At 42.0% G+C, this 27,285-nt stretch overlaps 1 protein-coding gene across 5 annotated transcripts in view; it reads left to right on the forward strand.

Moving 5' to 3' along the window:
* CTBP1 (C-terminal binding protein 1) overlaps nt 1–27,285 on the forward strand; it is a 378,668-nt gene that overhangs the window by 89,639 nt on the left and 261,744 nt on the right. For all 5 annotated transcript variants that reach the window (XR_012904426.1, XM_075930923.1, XM_075930921.1 and 2 more), the window contains exon 3: nt 19,767–19,930. Coding sequence is in view for 3 of the 5 variants with exons in the window: in XM_075930923.1 (XP_075787038.1) it covers nt 19,873–19,930 (58 nt within the window). In the remaining 2 variants the exon portion in view is untranslated. The remainder of the gene's footprint in view (nt 1–19,766; nt 19,931–27,285) is intronic.

The following is a 27,285-nucleotide window of genomic DNA, read 5'->3' on the forward strand; positions in this document are numbered from 1 at the left end:
GGACCGGTGCGCGCTGCCTTGGAGCCATGCTGGGAATGCTCCAAGCAGCTGCCTCTGCAAGAGAAGCCGGCGCCGCTTCCAGTCCCGGCACCGCGGAAAACCCCGGCTCCGCTGAAAGCGGCAGAGCTGTTTAAAGTCACAGCACTGCACCTGAAAAAGCCTCACACACCTAAGCTACCACCGGCTTCAGATGCTCACCGGGACCTTACATTGACACCGGTAGCACAAATTGATACACAGCCAGATAAGGCTGCTGCAGAACAGCCCCAGGATCCGTCTGACACTAACAGCAGGCAGCACCATCTATGCCTGCCTCCTCCTGATTACTCACCTGGGAGGTCTCTCTCAAGACAGTCCCCTCCCAGGTCTATATCACTAATGTCCTTTCATGAGCCTCCCCTGCCCGATGATGACCGGCACACGATGTACTCCTCACGTCACGCATCGCCTAGGAGGTCTCGTTCCTACCACTACACAGCTGCACCACAACAAACCCATGGTACCCATACTGGCCTTATCCACCCCCACCTTATCCACCACAGTGGGAGCCCTGGGATCACTGGGACCCATAAAGATGTCGGTCCTCAATCCACTCAACACCATCCCAAAGAAGCTTGCCACAGCCACAGCCCCTACCTCCTGCAGGACATTCAGAGGAGGAGGAGGAACGAATCTCCAACAACAAATCAGATATTCACTCGATAAACATCACACATTCTGATAATCCCAGTGTGCTTCTGGATGATGCGGTCATACCATCGGACACTATAGTGATTGATGACCTAAAACAGTTTCAAGAATTATTCAAGAGGGTCAACACGTCTCCCTGCAAGAAGTGCAAAAGAAACAATACCAACTACTAAAGAACCTACATCATACATTACACAGCAAGATTGCCCTACCAATAGATGAGGCAATCATGGAGACTTCGGAGGACTTGTGGAAGACACCCACATCCATTCAACCAACTAATAAGAAAATCGACAGGAAGTACTTTGTTCCATCAAAAGATAACGACTTTCTGGTCACACATCCACATCCTAACTCTCTAGTCATGGACTCAGCACAACAATGAGCGAAACTCCTGCAATACAGGACGGGCAGTGCAGACAAAGACCACAAAAAGCTGGACTTGTTTGGCAAGAAAATATACTCCTCGTCCACCCTACACCTCAGAATATCGAATTACTCCACTCTGTTAGCAAATCATGATTTAGATAATTATTCAAAACTAGGAGAGCTGATGTCACACCTCCCTGAGTCCAAAAGAGCCATTTTGAAAGAAATAGTCCATGTGGATCATACGATCGCCCACACCGCTCTTCAAACTGCAGTGGATATTGCTGACACCACAACCAGAGTGACAGCTACGGCAGTAGTGATGCATAGAGCTTCCTGGCTTCAGTCATCCAGAGTGCCCCGCGAACTCCAGCCCAAAGTAGAAGACTTGCCATTTGACAAGTTAAAGTTGTTTGCAGCTACTACAGATGAAATGCTCCATAACAGCAAAAATTCTAAGACCACACTTGGCACGTTAGGCATATACACGCCGCCCTACAAACGCAAACGATACACTCCATATAACACATACAACTGATACTGATACAGTCAATATAATTGACCACAGAGGCCCTATGAGGACACCAGACCAAGGCAACGAGCTCCCAGAAGGCACCCTAACCAGGGCCGCCCACCAACTGCCCAACCCTCCAAGCAGCAAATTTGAAGATGTGGTCGAGGGTCTGCAAGACCCTAGCACCAATTCAACATGGCCATCTATTTACCCACCGTTTGCGCCCGTTCCTTCCACAATGGGAATCCGTAACATCGGACCACTGGGTTCTAGAGATAATTCGAGTAGCCTATACCATCCCATTTACTGCTATTCCACCTACCCTTCCCCCTACCCCGTCCCTCTTCGGGGACCACTCTCACGAGATCCCACTGAAAAAAGAGATCGATCGGCTCCTCACAGTCGGAGCCATAGAAAGGGTACCCGAAGAGTTTCACGGGAAAGGATTTTACTTGAACTATTTCCTGACAGAGAAAAAAACCAGGGGTTGGAGGCCTATATTAGACCTCCGCAAGCTGAACAAGTTTCTCAAGAAGCAACATTTCAAGATGGTCACACTTACAACGATCATTCCTGCGCTAGATCAAGGGGACAGGTTCGCAGCCCCCAACCTCCAAGATGCATACTTTCATGTAACCATCCATCCAGGTCACCAATGCTACCTTCGCTTTACGCTTGGCCCAGAACACTTTCAATACAAAGTTCTTCCTTTCGGCCTTTCATCAGCCCTGAGAGTATTTTCAAAGGTACTAGCTGTTGTGATTGCATACCTCAGATGACAGAATGTCGTAATATTCCCCTACCTAGATGACTGTCTTATAAAGGGGTCGTCATGGGAAGAGACCACCTCTATGATACATACAACCATAGTCCTCCTCAATCGCTTAGACCTTCTAATCAACAATCACAAATCAACGTTGCACCCAGTTCAAGAAATAGAGTTCATTGGTGCACGCCTGAACTCAATTACAGCTTGAGCATACTTACCTCGACAATGTTTCATAGCTATCCAAGAAGTTATAACTGTGATGCTCACAACTCCCACCACCACAGTACTTACCTGCCTCCGACTAATGGGACACATGGCTTCCACGACCTATGTAGTCCACCATGCTCGCCTGCACTTTCGATGCTTTCAACTCTGGGCAGCAACCGTTTATATCCCGTCATGACACTCTCGGAACAAGAGGGTTACCATCCCATCAAACGTTCTTGCATCCCTACGATGGTGGACAATGCCGAACAATCTCTTGGCGGGGGTTCCATTCCAACAAATTGAACCCACTATCCAGATTACCACAGATGCTTCCCCGCATGGTTGGGGGCACATATGGATGGTCGCGAAATCCAGGGCAAGTGGTCCCCAAGCGAGATGCTACTGCACATCAACCTCCTCGAATTAAGGGCAGTGAAGAATTCCTGTGCACATTTTGCCCCCGACATCGCTAGTCATACAGTCCGCATCCTAATGGACAACAGCTGCACAATGTTCTACATAAACAGACAGGGTGGAGCCGGTTCCCACTCCCTCTGCTCAGAAGCTGTCCACCTGTGGAACTTGTGCATCCGCAACCAAGTCACCCTTGTAGCATCCTACCTGCCTGGGGTGAACAACACCAAAGCAGACTCCCTCAGTCGCAACTTTACCTTGGACCACAAGTGGGAGTTGCATGCACACATCACAAATTGAATTTTCCACCGATGGGGATCGCCACCTACAGACCTCTTTGCTTCTACTCAGAACACCAAGTGCCCCCACTTCTGTTCACATGTGGGACTTGGCAAACATTCTCTAGGGGATGTCTTTCTAATCAAATGGACAGCCCCCCTACACTATGCCTTTCCTCCCATACTGCTCATCCCAAGAGTCCTACGCAAGATCTGCAGAGACGGAGCTCTAGTCATACTGATTGCTCCATCATGGTCCCACCAAACTTGGTACCCATACCTGCACAGACTAGCGCTTCAGCCTCCTTATCCACTGCCACACAGAATAGACCTGCTATATCAGGACAATGGCAGAATACTGCACCCACAGCTCCATACCCTGCGTCTTCAGGCATGGCTTCTTTCTGGTTCTTGGAGATAGAAAATCACTGCTCTTAGCAAGTGAAGGACATCCTCCTCCATAGTAGGAGACAATCCACTCGAAAAACCTACCTGCAAAAATGGTCTGGACTACATTTTAGACCTTAAAGCATCAGGACTGTCAATCTCTTCTTTAAGAGTCTATCTATCCGCAATAGCAGCATCCCACACCTTGGTGGATGGCTTCTCCATATTTGCCCATCCAATCACTAAGAGATTCCAACGTATACCCACCCTATAAAGCCCCACCTCCATTATGGGACCTAAATCTTGTTCTGGACCATCTCACCAGACCTCCATTCGAGCCACTGGCTATGATACCACTCCCCTTTCTTTTTATGAAAGTCTGTTTCCTGTTAGGTGTCACCTCAGTCAGGAGGGTGAGTGAACTCGGGGCATTAATGGCAGAACCCCCTTACACTGTTTTCATGAAGGACACGGTCATACTAAGACCTCACCCGACATTCCTGCCAAAAGTCTGTACAGAATTCCATGTCAACGAATCAATTGTACAACCTACCTTTTTCCCAAAACCGCACGCTTCACAGAAGGACGCCAGCCTGCATACTCTGGACATCTGGAGGGCTCTGGCCTTCTTCCTAGAAAGAACAAAACCATTTCGTAAATCTGAAAGACTTTTTATCCCCAAAGGTACACCCATATCATCACAACAAATCTCTAAGTGGATCTTGACATGCATAGTCAAGTGTCACACCCTGGGTAATAAACCACTACAATGCCCACCATGAGCACATTCCACTTGAGCTACGGCTGCTTCTACAGCCTTTTTGAACAATGTCCCCTTAAGAGACATTTACCAGGCAGCAAAATGGTCTTCAGACCATACCTTTGCCAAACATTACGCTATCCTGCCTCAGCTTAAAGATGTCTCAGCAGTTACTACAGTGGTACTCTCCACTACTGCTAAACACTGACTCCGGCTCCCTCCAGCCATATATTGAATACTACTTTGTAGTCACCTAGAGTAGAGCACCCATGGGGACACTACTCGAAGAAGAAAAGGGAGTTACTCACCTCGTGCAGTAACGAGTGTTCTTTGAGATGTGTGTCCCCGTGGGTGCTCCACGACCCTCCCTTCCTCCCCTCTACTAGGAGTCTATATTACTTGGGCGGAGACGAGGAACTAAAAGGGAGGGGGTTGAGCTGTGCGCTGCAGGAGGTGGAAAAGTCTCGAGACGCCTCATGAGCATGTGCGGCTCAATGGGGAAAACTGCTTTGCAAAGCACCGATCTGAGGCTCAGGGTGACCATTCACCTACAGTGGAGCACCCACAGGGACACACATCTCGAAGAAGACTCATTACTGCATGAGGTGAGTAACTCCCTTGTTCCATTTCTTAGTAGGAGCAGTAGGATTGTCTTCCTTGAGGTCCACAGAGTTTGTACCAGGGTGGCCAAAAGGATCTCAGCGGGCCAGATTGAGACCGCCAAGCAAGTTGATCCAGCCCGCAGAAGCCCTGCCTCTCTCGGGGGAGGAGGGGACCTGGGCTCATCCTCTTCACCATGTCCCAGCCCAGGGTGCTGTTAGTGGTGGAATGGTCTACCACTAACTCAGCAGGGAATCCCACCAAAACACACCAAACTCCCGGGATACAACTTCCTGCTAATTCCCATCTGTCTCTTCGGCATAGTCCTCCTCGGCTCTTCCCTTTGGACTAGGGGCCTCTCCTGCCGCTCCCCACTAACCTGGTCCCCTCGTCTTGGTCTGCCTGTGTCTCCTCCTCAGTAGCTCTGACAGTGGCTCCTTCTCTGTCAGCAGTCAGCCCCAACTGAGCTGTCCATAGGCCTTTATATCTGACCTCCAGCTGGAGCATGCCCAGCATGGTTGTGGGGGTGGGGCCTTCTCAGTCAGATAACCAGGTTTAACCCTTACAGCCCCAGTGTAAGCTTGATACCCTCCATCACAGAGCTCATTAAGAGATCACATGTATTTTGTGTTTTACAGGTGATTGTGATAGGGAAATCTTGACCTGGAAGAAAACATACATTGCGCTTAAAACAAAATGTCTGATGATACCTTCAAATAGTTTTAAATCCATACTTGTTATACCACCAGAGCATAAACAAATTAACTTAACAGGCTTCCAAAAAAACCCAAACAAGCCTTCAATTTTAGCTTCCTCTTACGGTAGTCTAAACTTCCAGCTGAGCTAACAATTTAAACTGCTACTTTTCTATAAAATTTGACCTTTGTGCAACCCATTAACCCATCTCACAAGGAAGCATTGAAGTAATTCCTGACTAATTTTTGGAAGTTATGGACTTAAAATACCATACACATTTAATTCTTCTGCTGTGTATCGTGCAAATGGTTTTCTATCTGCTTGAGCACACCCCAATCTGGAACTAATGGACTTCTGCATATTCCCTCTGCTCAGTCACATAGTCTGGCCAATGTGCATGGAAGGATTTTGGCATCCCCTGCAGCAGCCCATTCACCAGAGGCAGTTCTTGTTTGTGCATTCAATATTATTTTTCAACATGGTAGCTCCTTGTAAGAAAAGGGAAAAGGAGAGCAGCTTGTGGATTGAAGCAGACCCGGTCCCAGATGGGAACTCTTTTACTTTGCTGTTCTTTCTTCTGGCCCCCCATCTCTGAAGAATTTCCTTATCAGCACCCCTGAAAGGTACCAAGTTCCATCCTCATTTACTGTCCAGGTTGGTAACTTGCTTCATGAATCCTGCATACTAATTGTCCACAACAGAACTCTACTGCAAGTGCTGCTGCTTTGCACGGATGTTCAGGAAGACTTTTCAGGCAGCATGGATCTGCTCCTGCTTTACTGATTAAAAAAGCAAATCTCCTGCATCCCCAAGTCACTTCTTGAAGGACTGAGAACTTTTAAGACTTGGTATTCTGGCTCATATTGCTCCTGGATTTTGAACGAGTCTGATAGGCAACTACTGCTATTGACCAAAGTAGCCAATACTTAATTCTTGGAAGGAACCTTTGCACCCTTCTTCAAATTTGCAATAGTCTGATGAACATTTAAGAAACATGCCCTGGATACGTTCGTTCTAGATATCTACCACCCAGTATGAAATCTCCTGTTCCTGAGCAAGCTCATAAAGGAGCTAGCCACAGATCAACAAAAAGCATATCTAATTGAAACTAGTATTTAAAAACCAGCACAATCATAATTCAGGCCAGAACACGGAACACAAATAACTTTAATGGCACTGATGGACGATATTTTGTCAATATCCATTCTCATTCTTCAGGACCTTTGTAGCATTTGCCATTGTTGAGCATGAAATACCACTGTCTCTTCTAAGAAAGTTGGTTTGAGGCCTTCCTGAAAGAACCCATCCAACAACTAATGATGGGAAACAGCATCTGCAACGTGAGATTCTTCGCTTATGAAGTATCACGTGGATCAGTTTTATCTCTGGTACAGGCCTGCCAATGTGGGAGCGTATGGGCAGTTGGCCTGGGACCCAGCGATTCAAAAGGGGCCAGAGCTTCTGGTTGCTGCTGGTACCAGGGGAATGGCGGTGGGTGGAGCCCCCATGCCATTTAAAGCACTGCCAGAGTATCACGTGGCATGCTCTGGGTGACCCTGGATTGCGGGTGGAGCGAGAGGAATGCTCTGAGTAGTTCTGAGTTCTAGCTGCCCCCAGCACCACCCCTTATGGGAGCACAGAGTTGGCCCCCCGACCTTGACCAAGGGCCCGGCAAGTCTGTCAGCTTCCCTGCTCTGGTCTTATTCAACAACTACTTGTAGCAATTATGTGAATTGGTAAAATGACATGGACTAAAATGCCACCATTATGCAGATGATACACAACTCTATATATCTTTTGACAGGAGGTTTAGATTGGACATTAGGAAAAACTTCCTAACTGTCAGGGAGGTTAAACACGGGAATAAATTGCCTAGGGAGGTTGTGGAATCTCCATCACTGGAGATATTCAAGAGAAGGTTATATAGACACTGCTCAGGGATGATCTACGGTGATTGGTCCTTTCCGGGTCCCTTCCAGTTCTAGGTTTCTATGATTCTAAGATGGCCCAGTGTTTACTCAGTTCAGGGATGAAGAACGGCTGTTTGAAGCTGAACTGGGGCAAGATGAGTTTATACTTGTGAGAACAGAAAAGCACACTGAAGAGGTCTTTTTCAAAGCACACACTCATAATTGGTCAACTTTGTCTATAATTTAGGAATGTTCCTCACTTCCTCAATCACTAAGTCCCTAGGTAGTGGCTTCCATAAGTAATGCTTTCTGTCATCTTTGGCTGGCCACATGGTTCTGTCCTATACTGGCAGATGATGACCTGACCCTCAGTTGTACACAGTTGTACACACCTTCACATCTCCTGTCTGGTTGAGAGCAATTCACTATACCTGCGGAGGAAGCCGTCAGTTCTTGATAACTAATGCAGAATGCTGCAGTGCATTTCCTTGGCAACATAGGCTATTACAAGCATACTTGTCCTGTACTATCCATTCAGGCTCCCCATAGAACATCATATCAAGTTAAAGGTTTTTGTTCTAATCTTCTAGATGCTTATTTGCCTGAGACTAAGATATCTAAAAGATTGCCTAAAGCTCTGGGGTAAAGACTGTGGTCATCAACTCTACTCCTCAGGCATAGTGAAACTTTATGGCAGAAGGGTTAAGCTTATCTGTGCAGGACAGACAGCTTTCCCAAGGGTTGGCCTAAGAAAGTGAAATGACTCTCATATGAACTAAGGACTATCACAAACTTTCCACTCCAAGTGAAAGGCACATTTTTCCGGTTTGTCTTTGCCAACAAACTCATAAAGTTAAAACCCAAACCATGCCTAAATAAAACACTGCGCCACACACAGAATTCTCTCCAGGGGAAGAGGATGAGAGAAAGAACAAACCACATATGACAGATGTCTGTCACATCACTTAATGCACTACTGCAAGGCATGCTGATACAATGGTAATGGGGGCAGCATAAGAATTTACATAGAGAGAATGAATGAAGGGAGCCGGTTGATTAAACCCTATTTCTGACATATGTAGTCAAGGACCTGGGCAATTACTGAGTCTTTTTCTGGATCTATTTTTTCATTTCTGTCTGTGAAGGAATATAGTGCAGGCAAGTCTGTCAGCCTCCCTGCTCTGGTCTTATTCAACAACTACTTGTAGCAATTATGTGAACTGGTACAATGACATGGACTAAAATGCCACCATTATGCAGATGATACACAGCTCTATATATCCTTTGACAGGAGGTTTAGATTGGACATTAGGAAAAACTTCCTAACTGTCAGGGAGGTTAAACACAGGAATAAAGTTGTGACAGGGATAACTTTGGTAAAGGCCTTTAGCTTAGGGCCACATCTACATGCACATTTTACAAATGCACTGAGGATGGGCTTGGAACATCTTTCCCTGGTGCATAACTTCTTTCTCTCTCCCCTCCTCTTTTTTTTTTTTTTTTGGTGGCAACTGACCTCTTTAGATAGAGTGAAGGAAGATTTTCCCTTTCTTCTCACTCCCTTTTGCATCTCAGAGGGGTAGCTGTGTTCATCTGTAACTTAAAAAAAATCAGTAGTCCTGCAGCACCTCAGAGACTAACATAAAATATAGTATCACGAGCTTTCGTGGGCAAAACCTACTTTCTCAGGTGAGTGAAAAAAAAGAGTGTAGAAAAAAGGGGAACCTCCAAATTTATACCAGAAAAGAAGGGAGGGGCAAAAAAACCCCCTGTCAATAGTAGTGCCAATGCTAATAAGGCTAATTGAGTAGGCTGTAAGTGTCCCATACTTAGCTTTTGATGTCATTGGGGTGTTGAATATAACAGCCCATGCAATTCATGACTTTGTTCAAGCCATGAGACAGAGTGTCAAATTTTCATATGAAGGTCAGTTCCACAGTCTGTCTCTGTAGCTGGTCCCTGAAATTTCTTTGTAGAAGAATGGCTTCTTTTAAATCCATCAATGAGTGCCCAGGTAGTTTAAAATACAGGGGGTCCCCAAATTGCGACACGATCCGTTCCTGTGGAAGTGTCGCAAGTCGGGGGCATCATAACTTGAGCCCTCATTTATGATAGGCGCTGTGTGCTGTCGTAAATGTGAGCCAAGGACATAAGTTGGGGGTTTCTGGTCCCTTCTGCACTTACAGAAGGGGAGTCGGAACTCGGGCGGTCAGACGTCGGGGGCCTCCTATAGAATCATAGAGCTGGAAGAGACCTCAGGAGGTCATCGAGACCAGCCCCCTGCCCAAGGCAGGACCAATTCCAACTAAATCAACCCAACCAGGGCTTTGTCAAGCCAAGACTTAGAAACTTCTAGGGATGGAGATTCCACCACCTCCCTAGGTAACCCATTCCAGTGCTTCACCACCCTCCTAGTGTAATAGTTTTTTCTAATATCCAACCTAGACCCCTCCCGCTGTAACTTGAGACCATTGCTCCTTGTTCTGCCATCCATCACTACTCTGAATAGCCTTTCTCCATTCTCTTTGGAACCTCCCTTCAGGAAGTTGAAGGCTGCTATCAAATCCCCCCTCACTCTTCTCTTCTGCAGACTAAACAAACCCAAATCCTGCAGTCTTTCTTCATAGGTCATACGCTCCAGCCCCCTAATCATTTTGGTCACCCTCCGCTGGACCCTCTCCTATGTGTTCTCATCCTTTCTATAGTGGGGGGCCCAGAACTGGACACACTATTCCAGGTGTGGCCTCACAGAGCCGAATAAAGGGGAATAACCACTTATCTAGATCTGCTGGCAATGCTCCTCCTAATGCACCCTAATATGCCATTAGCCTTCTTGGCTACAAGGGCACACTGTTGACTCATATCCAGCTTCTCATCCACTGTAATCCACAGGTCCTTTGCTGCAGAACTGCTACTTAGCCATTGAGTCCCCAGCCTGTAACAATTCTTGGGATTCTTCTGTCCCAAGTGCAGGACTCTACACTTGTCCTTGTTGAACCTCATCAGATTTCTTTTGGCCCAATCCTTTAATCTGTCCAGGTCACTCTGGACCCTATCCCTGCCCTCCAGCGTATCTACCTCTCCCACTAGCTTAGTGTCATCTGCAAACTTTCTGAGGGTGCAATCCATCCCCTCATCTAGGTCATTAATAACGATATTGAACAAAACCCGTCCAAGAACAGATCCTTGGGGCACTCCGCTAGAAACCGACCACCAAGCTGACATCGAACCATTGATCACTAACGTTGGGCCCAACAGTCTAGCCAGCTTTCTATCCATCTTACCATCCATTTATCCAATCCATATTCCCTTAACTTGCTGGCAAGAATATTGTGGGAGACTGTATCAAAAGCTTTGCTAATGTCAAGGAATATCACATCCACCATCTTTCCCATATCCACAGAGCCAGTTACTTCATCATAGAAGCTAATTAGATTGATCAGGCATGACTTGCTCTTGGTGAATCCATGTTGACTATTCCTGATCACTTTCCCCTCTTCCAAGTGCTTGAAAATGGATTCCTTGAGGATCCCCTCCATGATTTTTCCTGGGACTGAGGTAAAGCTGACTGGTCTGTAGTTCCCTGGATTGTCCTTCTTCCCTTTTTAAAAGATGGGCACTACATTTGCCTTTTTCCAATCCTCCTGTATAGTCCTTCAGGCTTTCATATATTACCATTTCTGATATCTAATTTGTGTCCATTTAACCTTTGCCTTAGAGACTGGCCAGTGTTTTTGTCAACAATTTAAACCACGGTGATATTTCCCAGGTAAGGCATTAGCACTTTCTCTGGCCTGGTCTATACTACTGTGGGCCATTGACCTAAGTTATGAAACTTCAGCCATGTGAATTTTATAGTTGAAGTTGACATACTTTGATCTGCTTACTGTGGTGTCTTCAGCACGGTAAGTTGATAGCTGATGCTTTGCCATTGATTCCACCTCCTCCCTGTTTTCCCTGTCTATCCTTTCTGAGTAAGCTGTACCCTTCTATACCAGTATTCCAACTGTGTGTATTATCCCACCAAGTCTCTGTGATACCAACAATATTATAGTTGTGTTTATTTATTAGTACTTAAAATTCTTCCTTCTTATTACCCATACTTCTTGCATTTGTGTATAGGCATCTAAGACACTGATTTGATCTTGCCTCACAGTTCTGCCTTGTTTCTCCTTTTTCTCTGCTATTATAGCCCATGCTCCCTCCCATTTCCGACCCATCTCCCAGGTCTCCATGTCAATTACTTACCTGTGGGCTTTGGTCACTTGCCCTCGTCGAACCTAGTTTAAAGCCCTCCTCACTAAGTTAGCCAGTCTGCATTCAAATACGGTCTTCCACTTCCTCAAAAGGTGAACTCCATCCCTGCTTTGGTAGTCTTTCTTGGAATAGCATCCCGTGGTCGAGGAAGCCAAAGCCCTCCTGGCGACACCATCTTTGCAGCCAGGCATTCACCTCCAGGATGCACCTATCTCTGCCTGGGCCCCTCCCTTTGACAGAAAGGACTGAAGAGAATACCACCTGTGCTCCAAACTCCTTCAGCCATGTAGTCACTCTTGAGTTGCTCCGTGTCACACCTCGCAGTATCATTAGTGCCCACATGGATGAGTAGCATGGGGTAGTAGTCAGAGGACCGGATAATCCTCAACAATGCCTCCATAACATCTTGGATATGGCCCCCAGCAGGTAGCATATCTCCTGAAATGACACGTTAGGGTGACAGGCATCTCTGTCCCCCTCAGAAGAGTCTCCGACCACCACTACCCTACACTTCCTCCACACAGTGGTGGCAGCAGACCTCCCAGCCGTGGGGGTACGAGGCTTCTCCTGCTGTAGGGCGTGATTCCTTCTTTCCTGTATTGAGAAGAGTGTAATAGTTTCCCAGTTACTATGGTGGGAGGGTTGGAGCACAGGTGGAGGAGCACTGCCTGCTGCCAGAAGTGACCAGCTGCCAATGTCCCCCCTAAGCCATCTCCTCTTCCACCACCTATGTGTCATCAGTCTTGTGTAGTGGGACAGCTACCTCAGTTGTCTCCACATGAATACTGTCCAGGAATTGCTTGTGGTTTCCGATGTTCCTCAGCCTAGCCACCTCCTCCTGTAGCTCTCCCACCTGCTTCCTGAGAGATTCCACCAGCACACACCTTTCACATTGGATGATCTCCCCAGCCTGGATATCAGTAAATGGGAATTGCAAGCCACAGTGAAAAACCACACCAGGATCTGGGTAAAGGTATCCATGGTCAGGTGGTCTGTCTGGCTACAGCTGCAGGCGGAGGAGACAAAAGCAGTGCTGGCAACGGTGTTACGAGTCTTCCTGACCGTAACAGCCTGCTCTCTTTCAAACTCCCTCTCAAAGTGCCCTGTCTGCAGCCCCCGTTCACGTTGCTCCCCTGGTTTCTCTGTCTCTGGCTTTTAAAGCCTGCTCACCTAGGTCAGGGCTACCCCCTTGTTAGCCACACAGGGGAAGGCTGATCCTGAGGCTGATCAAAGGCTATCAAGGGAACAAAGGATCAAACACTCCAAGACACACAATCCCAACTGCCACAGTGACTGAAATTGAAATCACCTGAAATCAGAATCAAAATTAAAACAGTTGATCAAACTCACTCACACCAAAAGCTAGTACAGTCACCTGGCAGCATGTTCAGCTGTGGGATCTCTTTCTCTCCCTCTTAAACTCCCCTGTCTGCAGCCCCCTGTCCGTTTCACTTTGCTTTTTATCATAAAGTCATGGCAAATCTGGAGTTAATATTCCATTTTAGCATTTGTTCTAGGAAAAAAAAGCTCACAGCTACCATGAAAAAAGTATACTGGTCATTATTTTGTGTCTGAATTATAGTGGTTCTTTATACTATTTCATTATAAGGTACAGTCATTTCTCCATATATGTGCATATATTTACTTCTGTACACAGTTGTGCATTTCAGTAGTTTTTAGTTTTGCTTATAATTAATTTATTGATCCTGAAGTTAACTGAAGTTTCTTGCATAGCTTCTCTTTGACTGTAGTGACATCTAATGGTAAGGGAAAGTTGCTTAACTACAGTATCTTTTGATGCTTGACGTGCACACCTAAAATGCTTGTGCTAGTTTTGCCAGCAGCTTTTTGCTTTAAAAACAGTGTAGTTTCTATTTCTATTCTATGGAAGTCCCTTAGAATTGTCTGCTGTTTTGCACTTTTTTCATTGTACCTGGATCCTATAAAACTAGTATTTTTGTAATCTTGTAAGTAATCAAGATCATAGGTTTTTCATTCTTTATTTTCTTTAAAACAATTTTTCTTGACCTAAAACTTTGAGCTAATCCAATGCCAGCTTTTATACGAAGAAACAATATTAAAATGAGTTATGACTTTTCCATATTGATCTGCTGGACCTAGAGGAAGAATCTGTTTTGGGAAACTGTTGACTGTGGCCATTGGATTTAAGCTACAGATACAAATTATTCTTCACCCATTTTTCAAGAATTATGTATGTGATTTCTAATAATTCCATCATTATTGACCTATTAATTGTACAGGTGGCGTTTCAGTTCTTCAGTAATAACACTTGTTTATGTATTCCTTCTATTGAAATGAATAAGGAAAAATTCTAGTGAATAAGGAAAAGTTATTTACTTGTTCCTATCATATAAAAACTAGGAGTCACCAAATGAAATTAGTAGGGGGCAGGTTTGAAACAAACAAAAGGAAGATTTTCTTCATGCAGCGCACAATCAACCTGTGGAACTCCTTGCCAGAGGATGTTGTGAAGATTAGGACTTTAGCAGGGTTCAAAAAAGAACTAGATAAATTCATGGAGGTTAGGTCTATCAACGGCTATTAACTAGAATGTGTAGGAATGGTGTCCCCAGACTCTGTTTGACAGAAACTGGAAATGGAAGACAAGAGAGGGATCACGTGATTACCTGTTGTGTTCACTCCCTCTGGGTCATCTGGCATTGGCCACTGTTGGAAGAGAGGATACTGGATTAGATGGACTTTTGGTCTGACCCAGTATGGCCATTCTTATGTTTTTAGGTTCCTCTGTACTTGCAAGGAATTTGCTAAAAAAGATAAAAGGATCCTGTATTGTAAATCAGAAAGCATTCAATTAATTTTCCCACAGGGATATTTCATAATCTAATCTTCTAGATCTAGCTGTTTTGAGTAATGGGGATTGCATTACTTTGGTATTTTCTTAGATCAAAGAAACTATATTTTTCCCCCCTTAACACTTAGTTCTTCTTTGAATGATAGTCCCTTTGTATATTCCACTGAAGAAGGCATGTGTGTGCCGTATGTGCCTGAGACCAGAAGATGTTTGCTAGCAGTGTTCGTTTGGGCTTGTGCCCTTCTTCTCCTTGTGCTCTAAGCTGAAGCCATAAGGGGAGGTACAAATTGCTCAGCTCTTTGCTTTCTGTCTACTACCAATGTTCTGGAACAGAATATCTCCAGTGTCCACAGTTTTATCTATTATTCTTTGTTTTGTAGTGGAAATAGTTATACATAGTATTACCTTTTCTTAGACAATTTTATTAATAGTTTAGAGTATGTGTTGGGAGCAAAGGACTTCTGCTCCTACAGCATCAATCTACAGGGTACCTAGTATACTCAAGACCCTAGAATTCAAGATCTGCATGGTCTGTACCTGGGCCTGAACCCTACACTTGTATGTATTGTCCCAGAGAAGTTCATACCTCATCCAAGTATATCTGCTGGTCTTTCCCCTGCCAAAGCCCTCTACCTGTGAGTTCAGACTTAGAAGTTTCCTAGTGAATCATTTGATGATTCCATCCCTAGTCTGCAGAGTTGTTGACTCGAGTCCCATGGCTTGAACTTGAGTTCGACTTAAGTCGCCTAGGTGACTCGACTTGAGACTCAACTCGGGTTCATTGTTTGTGACTTAAGACTTGCTAATTTTGTTAAATCGACTTGGTGAAAAAATTGTCCAAAAATGCTGATATTGATGGCTTGTACAAAAGTGACTTAATTTAAAAAATGTCAGGACTTGAAACTCGACCTGGGACTTGACTCGAAAGTGACTTTAGGGACTTGAGAGTCGACAATGACGATTTGAAGACAACACTTCTGGTCTGGCAGGCTCTTCTCCTGTACACATTGGGCAGATACACACAGGAGTACTTGTTTGAGAACAACTGTCTCCAGTTCTTGGCACATGGAGAGCAGAGTTAAAGAAGTCTAGCAAAAAGGGCAGACATGAGAAAGGTAAAGGTGAACACTTTAATAAGGACAAATATGAAAAATTCCATGCTAATTGCTCATCTAAGGTGATGACTGCTTCTCATCCTCATTGAAATCAGATGCATGATACCAGTTCCTCGGTACCAAGAGCTAAGGGTGCTCTAAGACAGTGAACTGCAGAAGCAAGAGGACCCCCTTTGCTTGGACAAGAGAAAGGAGCAAGTGGATGCCTACTACACTGATTAGTACCAGATCTCATGGAAAAGGAGTCACTGGTTTGCCATTGCTTTGGCATTGGTACTGTCTAGTAACCAAGACATAGTAACTCTGCTCATATCAACAGCCTCATCCATCGACACAGAGATCCCCATACCCTTGCAACAAATCTATGATTAATGGGAGAGCTTCACCAGCCTTTTCAAGGTGGGAAGTAAGTCCTAACTGAGGCTGTGAAATCTCCTAGGCATTTCCACAGGAAAGACTACTGAGCTCAGAACCAGTGGTATCTTCTCCATGGGGACCACTACATCACCCCTGAGGCATCCTGAGTACAGACAGGCAGAACAGAATTTGAGATATGGAAGAGGAACAACCTGACTGGGTAGCACCATTAGCTCTTGTAGGTTTATCATTGTCTGCACCAACTAAGGTACTCATGCCAACCTCAGTGTCACCACATAACAGCTATGGATAATTGCAGGACCTCGTTCTGGTGGCCACCTAGCTAATTTTTCAGACAGAGGGATTTGGAAATTACCCCCCTCCCAGTTATACAATAGTTCCTCTTCATCCTCCCTCCAAAACTCCCTTCCCTATTCTTTTTAAGGTCCCCTCTCGTGGGAGGATGTTCTAACTGGAAATAGACACCTTCACCTGGAAGCCCTACAGTTGTTACCACTCCAGAAGAGATGAAAAGGATTTTCTTCAAGATATTTAACATTTTAAATATTTTAAACAGGAGGCCATGAGTCATAAAAAGGTGCAAATTTTGGCAGGTTTTTAAACCTGGTTAAGACTATATCTTGAGGATTTTAAAATGTATCATTTATTTGTATTGTGGCAGTGCCCAGAGATGCCAATCAGGAGCACAAAAGATGACAGCCTCAAACACTGTGGAGTCTTAAATAGACAAGAAAGATAAAGACCGAGGGAAAGGGTTACAGCATACAAGTAAAGTGATGAGAAAGCGAGATGCACATCTTCATAGATAAACAGATTCTAAGATTTTTAGGCTAGGAAGGACCATTATGATATCTAATCTGATCTCCTGCATAACAGAGGCCCTAGAATTTCACCCAATGATTTGTATGTAGCATAGAAACTTGTGGTTGAATCAAAGCATATATATTTTGGAAAGATATCTAGTTTTGATTTAAAAGGCTCCAAGTTATGGAGAAGTTAACCATTTCCTTTTACCTTTCCAACTACCTTTGGTAATTCATCCAATGCTTCATTACACTTACTGTTAAAAATTGAATCTTATTTTACTACAATATATTTTTAAAAATATGAATTAGTTATTTATTTACATAGCAAGGTCTTTCCTAACACACTACTCCCAGAGTTGTTTTGTGTTGCCTAATACTTTGGTACTGGCTCATTTATATTTCTGGTTTCAGCTTCCTTGTGCTTTAAGAGGTGTTGCAGTGGTTTTACTAATGAAAGATTATTTTTCTCAAAGTTACATGTGAAATCCAGGTCCCATATCTTGTGCACATAGTATGTATGGGTATAATATAAAGAGGATTAGGGTTATAGTTTATGGCCTATATCCCTTACTCAAGATGTGGAGTACAATATATAGCACAGTTCAGGACACAGTGCAGCAAAGGTGGCTGCTGCACTCCTCCCACGCCCACTCCCCACAGTAGTGATCCTGCTGGGTCAATTTGGTACTTTGACATAAATTATAGCAGCCTGAGAGCTGCACCAAATTATGTCAACTGCTAATAGCCCCTGTGAGCTAATGCAGCAGTTTGTTTTAGAGATTGTAGGGAACTCGCAAGCATCTCTCTTCTGCTGGAAGAAAAAAATTACCTGTCAATTTTAGTCCTGGTGCTAATGAGGCTAATTGAGTGGGCTGGAAGTGTCCCATACTTAGTTTTTTATGTCAATAGGGTGTTGAATGTATGGAAAGCTGGTTTTATAATACATTAACCAGTTCAAATCTTTTCTCAGGCCGAGAGAGATGGTGTAAAATTTACTTATGAAGGTCAATTCTCTCTTTTTCTCGCTGTCTCTGTAGTTGGCTTATGAAATTCCTGTGTAGAAGAATGGCTACTTTTAAGTCAATTAACGAGTGCCCAGGCAGGTTAAAATTTTCCCCTCCAGCAGGTGTGGGCAATAATTTTTGACAGGGGGCCACTCCAAGATTTTGGAAAGTAGTCGAGGACCACATTCTTCCATGATATTAATCGAGGAGATGCAGGGTCTGGGATGGAGGTTGGGTTCAGAGGGGAGCTTGGGGTACGGGGCTGGGAGGAAGGAGGGAGAGTGGGGTCTGGGAGGGAGTTTGGGTGAAGGAGGCGGTTGTGACCTTGGGCAGGGGACTGGAATGCAGGGGTTTGGGATGTGACCTAGGGTAGATGGGGATTGTGATATGGGGCAGGAGATTAGGGTGCCAGATCTGGGAGGGGGTATGGGTGCAAGAGGGAGACAGAGGGTTTGGGTATATAGAGTGGGAGGAACAGAGGGTTGGGGAAGGGAGGGGCTGGCGTGCCAGAGGCAGGCTGTGACCAAGAGATTTACCATCCAGCAGCCAAACCAGCCAGCCTGCCTACAGAGCTATGGCTTGCAGAGCTTAAAATGTTTCCCAGAATGCCTGCCTGCTTGCCTGGCCATGGTGCTTAAGTGAATAATTGAGCTGAAGAGAGGGGCTCTGGTTCTTCTTGGCTGCCTGTTATTCAAAGAAGCAGCTCCCATTGGCTGGTTTCTCACCAGAAACCAGCCAATGGGATTGTGCTGGGGGCAGAGGCAGCTCCTGAAGCTTTCCCCCCTTCCCTCCAGTTTTAAAACAGAAACAAGACCTGGCTGCCATGTTCCTGAGCAGGCTGCGGGTCAATCATGGGAGCCTGCCTGGGGCTCCCCTCTGGCTCCATGGGCCAGATCCAGTGGCTTGCTGGGTCCATTCAGCCTGCAGGCCATATTTTGCCCAGGCCTGCCCTACAGGTTTCTGTGTGTTACTATTTCTAATATCTGTTTTGTGTCCATCAATTAGATGTTAGTTAGTCCAATAAAAGATAACTCGCATTCCTTGTCTCTCTCTTATCTTGGTACCAATACAGTTACAACAATGCAAATATCTGTGTATTATAGTTTTTACATGGAGAATTTTTAGAGTGAGTAGTTATGTTAATTCACAGACAATTTACCTAAAGTTGGTACTTAATTGCCATTTGAGTTGATACAGATGTTGACATTCTATTATTTAATATATCCTAAAATTGATTTCTTAAGTCTGTCTGTATTGAACTCTGACTCACCCTTTTATGAGGAAGAAAGGTTCATCTCCTCATTTGTCACAAATGTTATTCCATGGAATGCCTATTCTCAGCATTGCGAGTGGGCATGGAAAATAGCAATTTCTTTAATTGTCTGAAACATGTTCCTGTGACTGACTGGACTGACCAGTAAATGCTTTAAAATAATGCATCTACTCTAGATATGTACAGAAAGAGTATGTTTTAGGTGGGTAAAAATGCATACTAGGCAATCAAATGAGAGTAAAAAGGAAGTTGTCCTTCTGGAACTCTTTCCATCTTGAGTTTTTAAGCTTTTATTTGTTCACTTATACGTACAAATAAAGCAATTTCTGCATGTTGTAAAAATACGTTTATTTTGAAATATTAAGCTATCTAATATGTTTGAAGAATCTTGCATGTTTTCTCACCTATCTAAAGTAATATTTAGGTCACCAATTTTGGAATAAGGTGAAAAATCTGAATATGCTAGCCTGCTTTTTGTAGTTTCAGATGTTTTTTCTTCTTTGTAGGTGAACAGACTTTTTGAAAAACGTACAGCAGTAATTTTATTCGTGGCTGATACTTGAAGAGTTTGGCAGCAAACTGCGTGGTAACATTATCTGAACTTCAATTCTGATGTCTCTTATGGACAAACACAAAGTGAAACGGCAACGCCTAGATCGTATATTCGAAGGTTAGATCTTGCAATCTCTAACGTGCCTGAATTTATGAATTAATGATCATGCTGGGGTGGGGGCGTGGAACTGTGTTTCTTACAGTAATTAAACTTCATTTTTATTGAGTGAGGGATTTCCAGGATAGACTCTCAATCACTGATTGACTGACTACGGTTATCATAATGTTACACATCCATTCTTTTGAGATTAAAAACCATATAACACAAATATAGCTCTTGAGCGCCAATGTTATTGCTCTTCATTAAAGGAAACACATTACCATTTTGATATTTTAGTAAACTCTGTACAAACCTTGCAAAAGATTATATCTTACAATGTGTTCCACAAGGTGTTTTTACCTGTGTGTGCTAAGACATGCTTGTTAAGGAGGGTGGTTTTATTCTACAGGTTAAATTCAAAGAAATTCAAGAGAGTCTCTGATTCTATAGGATGTGAATTATATTTAAATGACCAGCCAGCCTGTCATTTGGACGGATTTTAGTAAATTGGATCAGTCAGTCTGTCTCACGACACAAATAATTTATTCTTGTATAATGTCTGAGACTACATTGGTGTTTTGTGCTTTTTGATTCACATCACAATAGGTTCAGAAAAAAATATAAACAGAAAAATCCAAAAAGACTAGGGATGCTTGATTTTTTTTTATATTAAACATGTTAACCTCTCATTGAAGCACAAGTAATTTCTCACAGCTTTATGGTTATAGAAATCTAGTTTTGCTTTTCAAAACGTTAGAGTTGTATTTTGAAAATTTGAGATACTGCATGTGTCTGGGTTTGTTAATGGATCATTTCTGTGAGTTTAATTTTCTGTGTACCCATGCAATTTTGTGAATTATATGAATAGTGGGACAGAAGAGAAAATAAATATGGCCCTATTAAGATACAGTTGCTAAAGAAAGAGCTTATATTTTTGTCAGGGACATACTGGCTTTCTATAAAACTATTTAAATATTGAGCATTTTGCAAAAATGTGTAAGCTGTTTTACAGCATTCAAGAAATTGTTGAGTTAGGCAGCTGTTTAAAGATTGTCAGGTTTCTTCCTTATCAGTTCCAATATGGTTATTTGTTTTCCATTTTAAATTACTTTCTAAATGTTTGATATTTTCACATTATTTTAAACTGCTACTTATTTTTCACTGTCAAATTTAAATAAAAACAACAAGTAAGTCCTTTGCATAAGTGCCGTATAATGTTTCTAGTTATTGCTGTTGTAGGTATGTGGCATTTCAAAAGTTGCTTTTATGCTAATTTTAATGTAGTTTTTGCATTGGTGTCAGCTGGTACTCATAGAAATATTCTCACATACAAATCTGGACTGTGACAAAAAATCTCCCACTATTCAGTTTGGGAAGAGGAACAACAGTAGATTTAATTTTGTGGGCCTGATTTTCAAAATTAGATGCTCACAATTTGTGAGGTGGCATGCTGTGTTTCTTAGAATAACTTCTCAAAACAGTGATGGTATTAATATGTACCTTGTCACTCCAATGTATATTCTGTTTTATACAATAAATTCTGATATATCTCTAAATGATAGAATTGGAATACTGTATCTTGAAAAGGAGAAGAATTAAAGTTAAACTTTGACCTTCCACCCACTGTTTTGTAATTATGAATGACATTTAGACCTACATGTATAACTGTGTGCAGTGTGAGTAGCCTCTTTTGGAAACCTTTAGGTGCTGACTCACTTTTCAAAATTGTGAGATAACATTTAGCAGCTCCATCTTAGGAGATAAATGGGTATTTAAAAATGTGAAAGATTAATTAGTTACCAATTATATTGTCCTTTGTCCCCCCTCTTCTGTGAAACTGGTGTCTGCACAGAACAGTTGAAAATAGTATCCATTTGGCAAAGCAGTTGGAAGAGTGTCACGGTGCAAAAATAAAATATGTTCATTTCTGTGTAATTTGGAAAATTTGAAGTATGTTTCTTGGCTTTTTGAAGGTTAGTTAGCTCTAATTAGGCTCTTATTGTACTGCACATTGTAACAAAATGTAAACAGTGCAGTATATTTGCTTCGTTTGCTTGCTTTCCCTTGCCTACATTACCTGCTGCCCATGCGTCTTTCATAGTATACCGCTCGTTGCTGGAGTGTTATAATGGCATGTCAATTTTGGCAGGCTGCGTTTAGCTTGCTAGGAACACAGCAGACCAAGGTGGAAGACAGGTAGAGGTGTCTGAGTCTAGGAGAGGGGTTCTGTAGTCCATAGGTCTGCTGAATGGAATCTGGTTAATAGATTACAAGGTCAGAATGGACAAATGTGATCATCTACTGTAACATCTGTATAACACAGGACAGAGAATTTCCACAGAAGAATTCCGAGGGTGGGTCTTTTAGAAAAACATCCAATTCTGATTTATAAGTGCTCAATGATGGAGAATCCACCATGATCCTTGCTTAGTTGTTTCGGTATTTAAGACCTTTGCCTTATTTCCAGTCTGAATTTGTCTAATTTCATTTTCCAGCCTCTGGATCATGTTATACCTTTGTCTGCTAGATGGAAGACCTCTTTATTAACTATTTGTTCCCCATGTAGTTTCCTATATACTGTATTCAAGTCTCCCCTTAATGTCCTCTTTGTTATATTAAATAGATTGAACTCCTTGTGTCTATCACCAGGAGGCATGTTTCCTATTGCTTGTAATAATTCTTGCAGTGCGTCCTTGAACCCTCTGCAATGTATCAATATCTTTCTTGATTTATGGGCACCGGAACTGTACACAGTATTTCAGCAGTGGCCGCACCCATGCAAAACAGAGAGGTGTAAAATTAACCCTTCTACTTCTGTCTGAGATTCATCTCCAATAATTTCATTAGTGCTTCAGAAACAATGTCTCTCTGGGAGCTCATGTTCACCAGATTATCCATCCTGCCTCCAAATCCTCTTTAGAGTTGCTGCTTCCCAGAGTCAAATCCCCCACCCTGTAAGTATGGCCTATATTCTTTGTAGCAAGATGTATATGTGCTTACATTTAGCTATTTAGAGATGATTCCCCACGTTGAAACCTGGTGAGTGAGCTAATATCTTTAGTTTGTGGTAAGATGGTTATAGATGTTGAGACCTCTAAGGATGATGACTTGTTTCTTAGTAATAGAAATGTAGCCGTGTTAGTCTGGTGTAGCTGAAACAAAATACAGGACTATGTAGTCCTTTAAAGACTAACAAGATGGTTTATTAAATGATGAGCTTTCGTGGGCCAGACTCACTTCCTCAGATCAAATAGTGGAAGAAAATAGTCACAACCATATATACCAAAAGATACAATTTAAAAAAAATGAACACATATGAAAAGGACAAATCAAATTTCAGAACAGAAGGGGGATGCGGGGGGGGGGGGGGGGAGTGTCCGTCTGCTATGTACATTGGACAAACGTCTCAGATACTTCGCCAAAGGATCAATGCCCACAAAACAGATATTAGACAGGATCACAAAGAAAAAACAGTTTCTTGCCATTTCAACCAGAAAGGACACTGTCTCAACGACTTAACTACCTGCATCCTGCTTCAAAGACCTTTTAAATCTGCACTTGAAAGGGAATCTTCTGAACTGTCATTCATGCTAAAATTCGACAAGTGGGTCTCAACAAATACTCTAGTTATCTTACCCATTACAAAGATAGCTTCCCCAATTATCACCTCTAATATCATTAGCCCACAGACATTTACCTCCCCCCCCCCACATCCGCCTTCTGTTCTGAAATTTGATTTGTCCTTTTCATATGTGTTCATTTTTTAAAAATTGTATCTTTTGGTATATATGGTTGTGACTATTTTCTTCCACTATTTGATCTGAGGAAGTGAGTCTGGCCCACGAAAGCTCATCATTTAATAAACCATCTTGTTAGTCTTTAAAGTGCTACATAGTCCTGTGACTTGTTTCTTGTGTTTGCTAAGGCTGTAGATGTCACTGTTATGTCTGGCTTCCTTTTTCTTCATGCTGTGGAGTTTCAAGAGTGAAATTTGATATCTTCCATTGTTGATTGTAGTGGTGGATATTAGAGAGGGAAGTTGGGCCAATAAAAGATATTACCTCACCCATCTTGGTTCGCTAATATCCTGGGACTAATATAGCTACAGCTACACAGTGTATATGTTGAGACCTGTTAGTTACCCAGATTTCAGTCCATTTAATGTGTGCTGTGTTAATTTTACATCTTTCTAGTTTGTAGTCAAAATGTCATGTGGTGCAAAGTCAAGGTATATTACATTAACACTATTACCTTTATCAGCCAAACATGTCATCACATCCAAAAAAATCAAGTTAACTTGACAGGATGTATTTTAAATAAACCCATGATTACTGGCATTCATTATTTTGCTCTCCTTTAATTCTTTATTTATTGAGTCATTGTTATTGAGATGTTGTGACCAAAAGGAGTAACTGAGTTTTGATTATCTGACCCAGGTTTGAAATCAGAGTAAAAAACTTATAACTGCTCAGGTTATCTTATTTATTCCTTTAAGATATAGGCACAACATTAGCTTTTTTCCAACCTTCTGAAATTAACCTGATTTTCCAAGACTTACTGAAAATCAGCATTAGTGGTCTAACAAGCTTCTCAGCCAGTTCTTTTAAAACTCTTCGATGCAAGTTACCAGATCTCTTGATTTAATTTTTTCTAACATTAATAGTTCCTGTTTAACAACCTTGTATGTGACTAGTAGCCTGGAAAGAGGGTTATCGAGTGATGGACCAATGCCACTCTTAGAATTCTTCTTGGGTTTTTGTTTTTATTTTGTTGAGCTTGATGGATGGAATAGTTCCAAGTTATGCTGCCCATAGCAACCCTTATTCAGTTCCTGATCCTGTAGTTCTTAAATGATCTGTGGGTTTTGTGAGGTAAGCTGAAGAGAGCAATGATTTTTCCTGTCTTTCAACTTTTAATCTTTTATTTTTAAACCCGTTAATAATAACTGATATATATTTAAAATCTTAGATTCACTTTAGCAAAATTTTACATGTGATTTTATTCAGTGATGCAGTTGCAAGTAATCAAAAAATTCTCTTTGGGATATCTTGTTCATGTTGTGAGTGTTTGGAATGAATAGTTCCACCAGGAGAAGGTTTTGTCACAATGGCTACATTTACACTGCAGGTTTTTGCACAAGAAGTCTTTTGCGGAAGAGTTCTTGCACAAAAACTTCTTGCGCAAAAGTGCATCCACATCTCAAAACGCATCGCTTTTGTGCAAGAGAGAGTCCACACTGCATGAACGCTCTTGTGCAAGAAAGCTCTGATGGCCATTCATAGAATGGCCATCAGAGCATCAGTACTTTTTTGGATAGGCTCTTTTTGCGCAAGAAACCCCTGCGGAGCATCCACACATGTAACTTGAATCTGAAATAAAAATAATTCACCTTGTGACCTTCTTCTGAAAACCTTTCTTCTGAAAATTTAAAACACTGCCAGTGCAACCAAATGAATGATATTATTTACGTAGCTTAATTTTAAATCAGATGAGTAATCACATTCCACTACACATGACAGTATATTTTTGATACTCTGTTTACTACAATATATGATAAAGGAATACATTTTCTGAATAGATGAATATTTTGTGCTTTATTGATTTATTTCTATATTTTCCTCTAAAGCAGTGAGAGATGGGATATAGCATTTGTTTATGTGTATAGCCCTCATGTTAATGTATGGTGCTATATAAATTATTTTTAATGATGAGAATCCCAGTATCTTCATTGATAATAGTATCTCAGTGGCTTCAGGAGAGGTGCAAACAGACGAGATAGGCTACATTCATCAGTGTTTTTAATTGGGATGTTATTTATGTCACTTATCCAACTTGTAAAGACATTTTAAAATATAAAATGACCTGAAGTTAAAAACATTCCCTAACCTAGATTTTTTTTCTTGTGTGTATATGAAACACTATGTGGCATCTTCCTATTTGAGTAATAAATGTCAAACTTGCCAAATATTGTTCTCTAAAAGCTGACCCCGATAGAGCCTATTTGAACTGCTTATATTATTGACCACCCTCTGGAGATGGGAAGCTAGGACTTAGGCGAGTATCTTTGTCCAGGTTAATGAGAGAAAGATGCCTCTATGATTATCAAAAATCAGATTAATTCACATTGTTTAACTTGAGGGGGTTTTGGGTGCCTAATTTTAGGCACCTACATACATAACTAGATACATGAATAAAAGCAGGATGATTTTTTTTAGAGGTGCTGAATGTTCACACCTCATACTCACTTCTGAAGAAGCTGCAGATGTTCAGCACTTTTGAAAAACAGCCCACTTACTTAGGTTACCCAGTGTGAACCTAGCTTCCCAGTTTAGGGCATCCAATTTGAAAATGTTTGCTTATGGCAATTTCTTTGTTTACTGTGGATAGCTGAGAAAGCACCCAATCTTAAATGAGCATAAATTAATATGTATTAATACGGAATAATGGTAAATGTACAGATATATTTCATAGGGATTCCTTTATATATGCTCTACTTTAAATCAAAGCAGAATTGCTGAAATTTGTATACAGTAAGATACCAAAATAAATAAATATATAAACATCGTGGAAAGGGAAATACACTCTACAATTTACTCTATGTACTTTTCCACAGTTTCTTAAATCCATTTTAGTCTCTTTAGAATTTTTATATTCTGTGGATTAGGAACAGGTTTTATAGACTCAAGATAATTATTTAAAGTGTGTTCTGATTAGATTTCTAGTTTGTAAATTCAAACAGATTTTTATGAAAGAAATGGAAAAATATATAGACAATTTGGGAAGCTGCATTTAAACTTCATACTAGAAAGTGGTTACAGTATGAATTAGCATTGCATATTTAGTAAAAGTCATTTTCCTGAAAGCATTACAATGGAATGTTAAATTGTGTGATGCTTTTTTTTTTTTACTGAGTGACTGGAGAAGAAAGATTAGGGCAGCAGAGGGAGCTAGAAGATCCCTAATATTTTATTGTTTTTTTTTTTTTCAAATTAAAGTCACTCTCTATGAGAAGCACCAGTTGACCTATACAAAGATGCCTTCTTATAAACTTAAACACCTTTACTTAATAAATAAGTAAAAATTCTGAACTGGAAAAATTCCCATTTCCCCCAGGAAACCAATACAAATTAAATTAGAAATCAGACAGTAAAAGCTGCAGAAATCTTTCTCGGTAGAATAGACATCAAATCCTTTAACTGTAACAAATGAAGATGTTCGAGATCTTAATTTTCTGTAGATAAACCAATATGAATTTTTAATGAATAATGCAGCTTCAGGTTCAGGCCATTTGTGATCAAGTTACTCTAAGGGTACATCTACATTGCACCCAGAGCTCGAAATAAGCTACATAATTTGACCTATACAAATTGCAT

Source organism: Pelodiscus sinensis, chromosome 5 (genome assembly GCF_049634645.1).
Source record: "Pelodiscus sinensis isolate JC-2024 chromosome 5, ASM4963464v1, whole genome shotgun sequence".
NCBI lineage: Eukaryota > Metazoa > Chordata > Testudines > Trionychidae > Pelodiscus > Pelodiscus sinensis.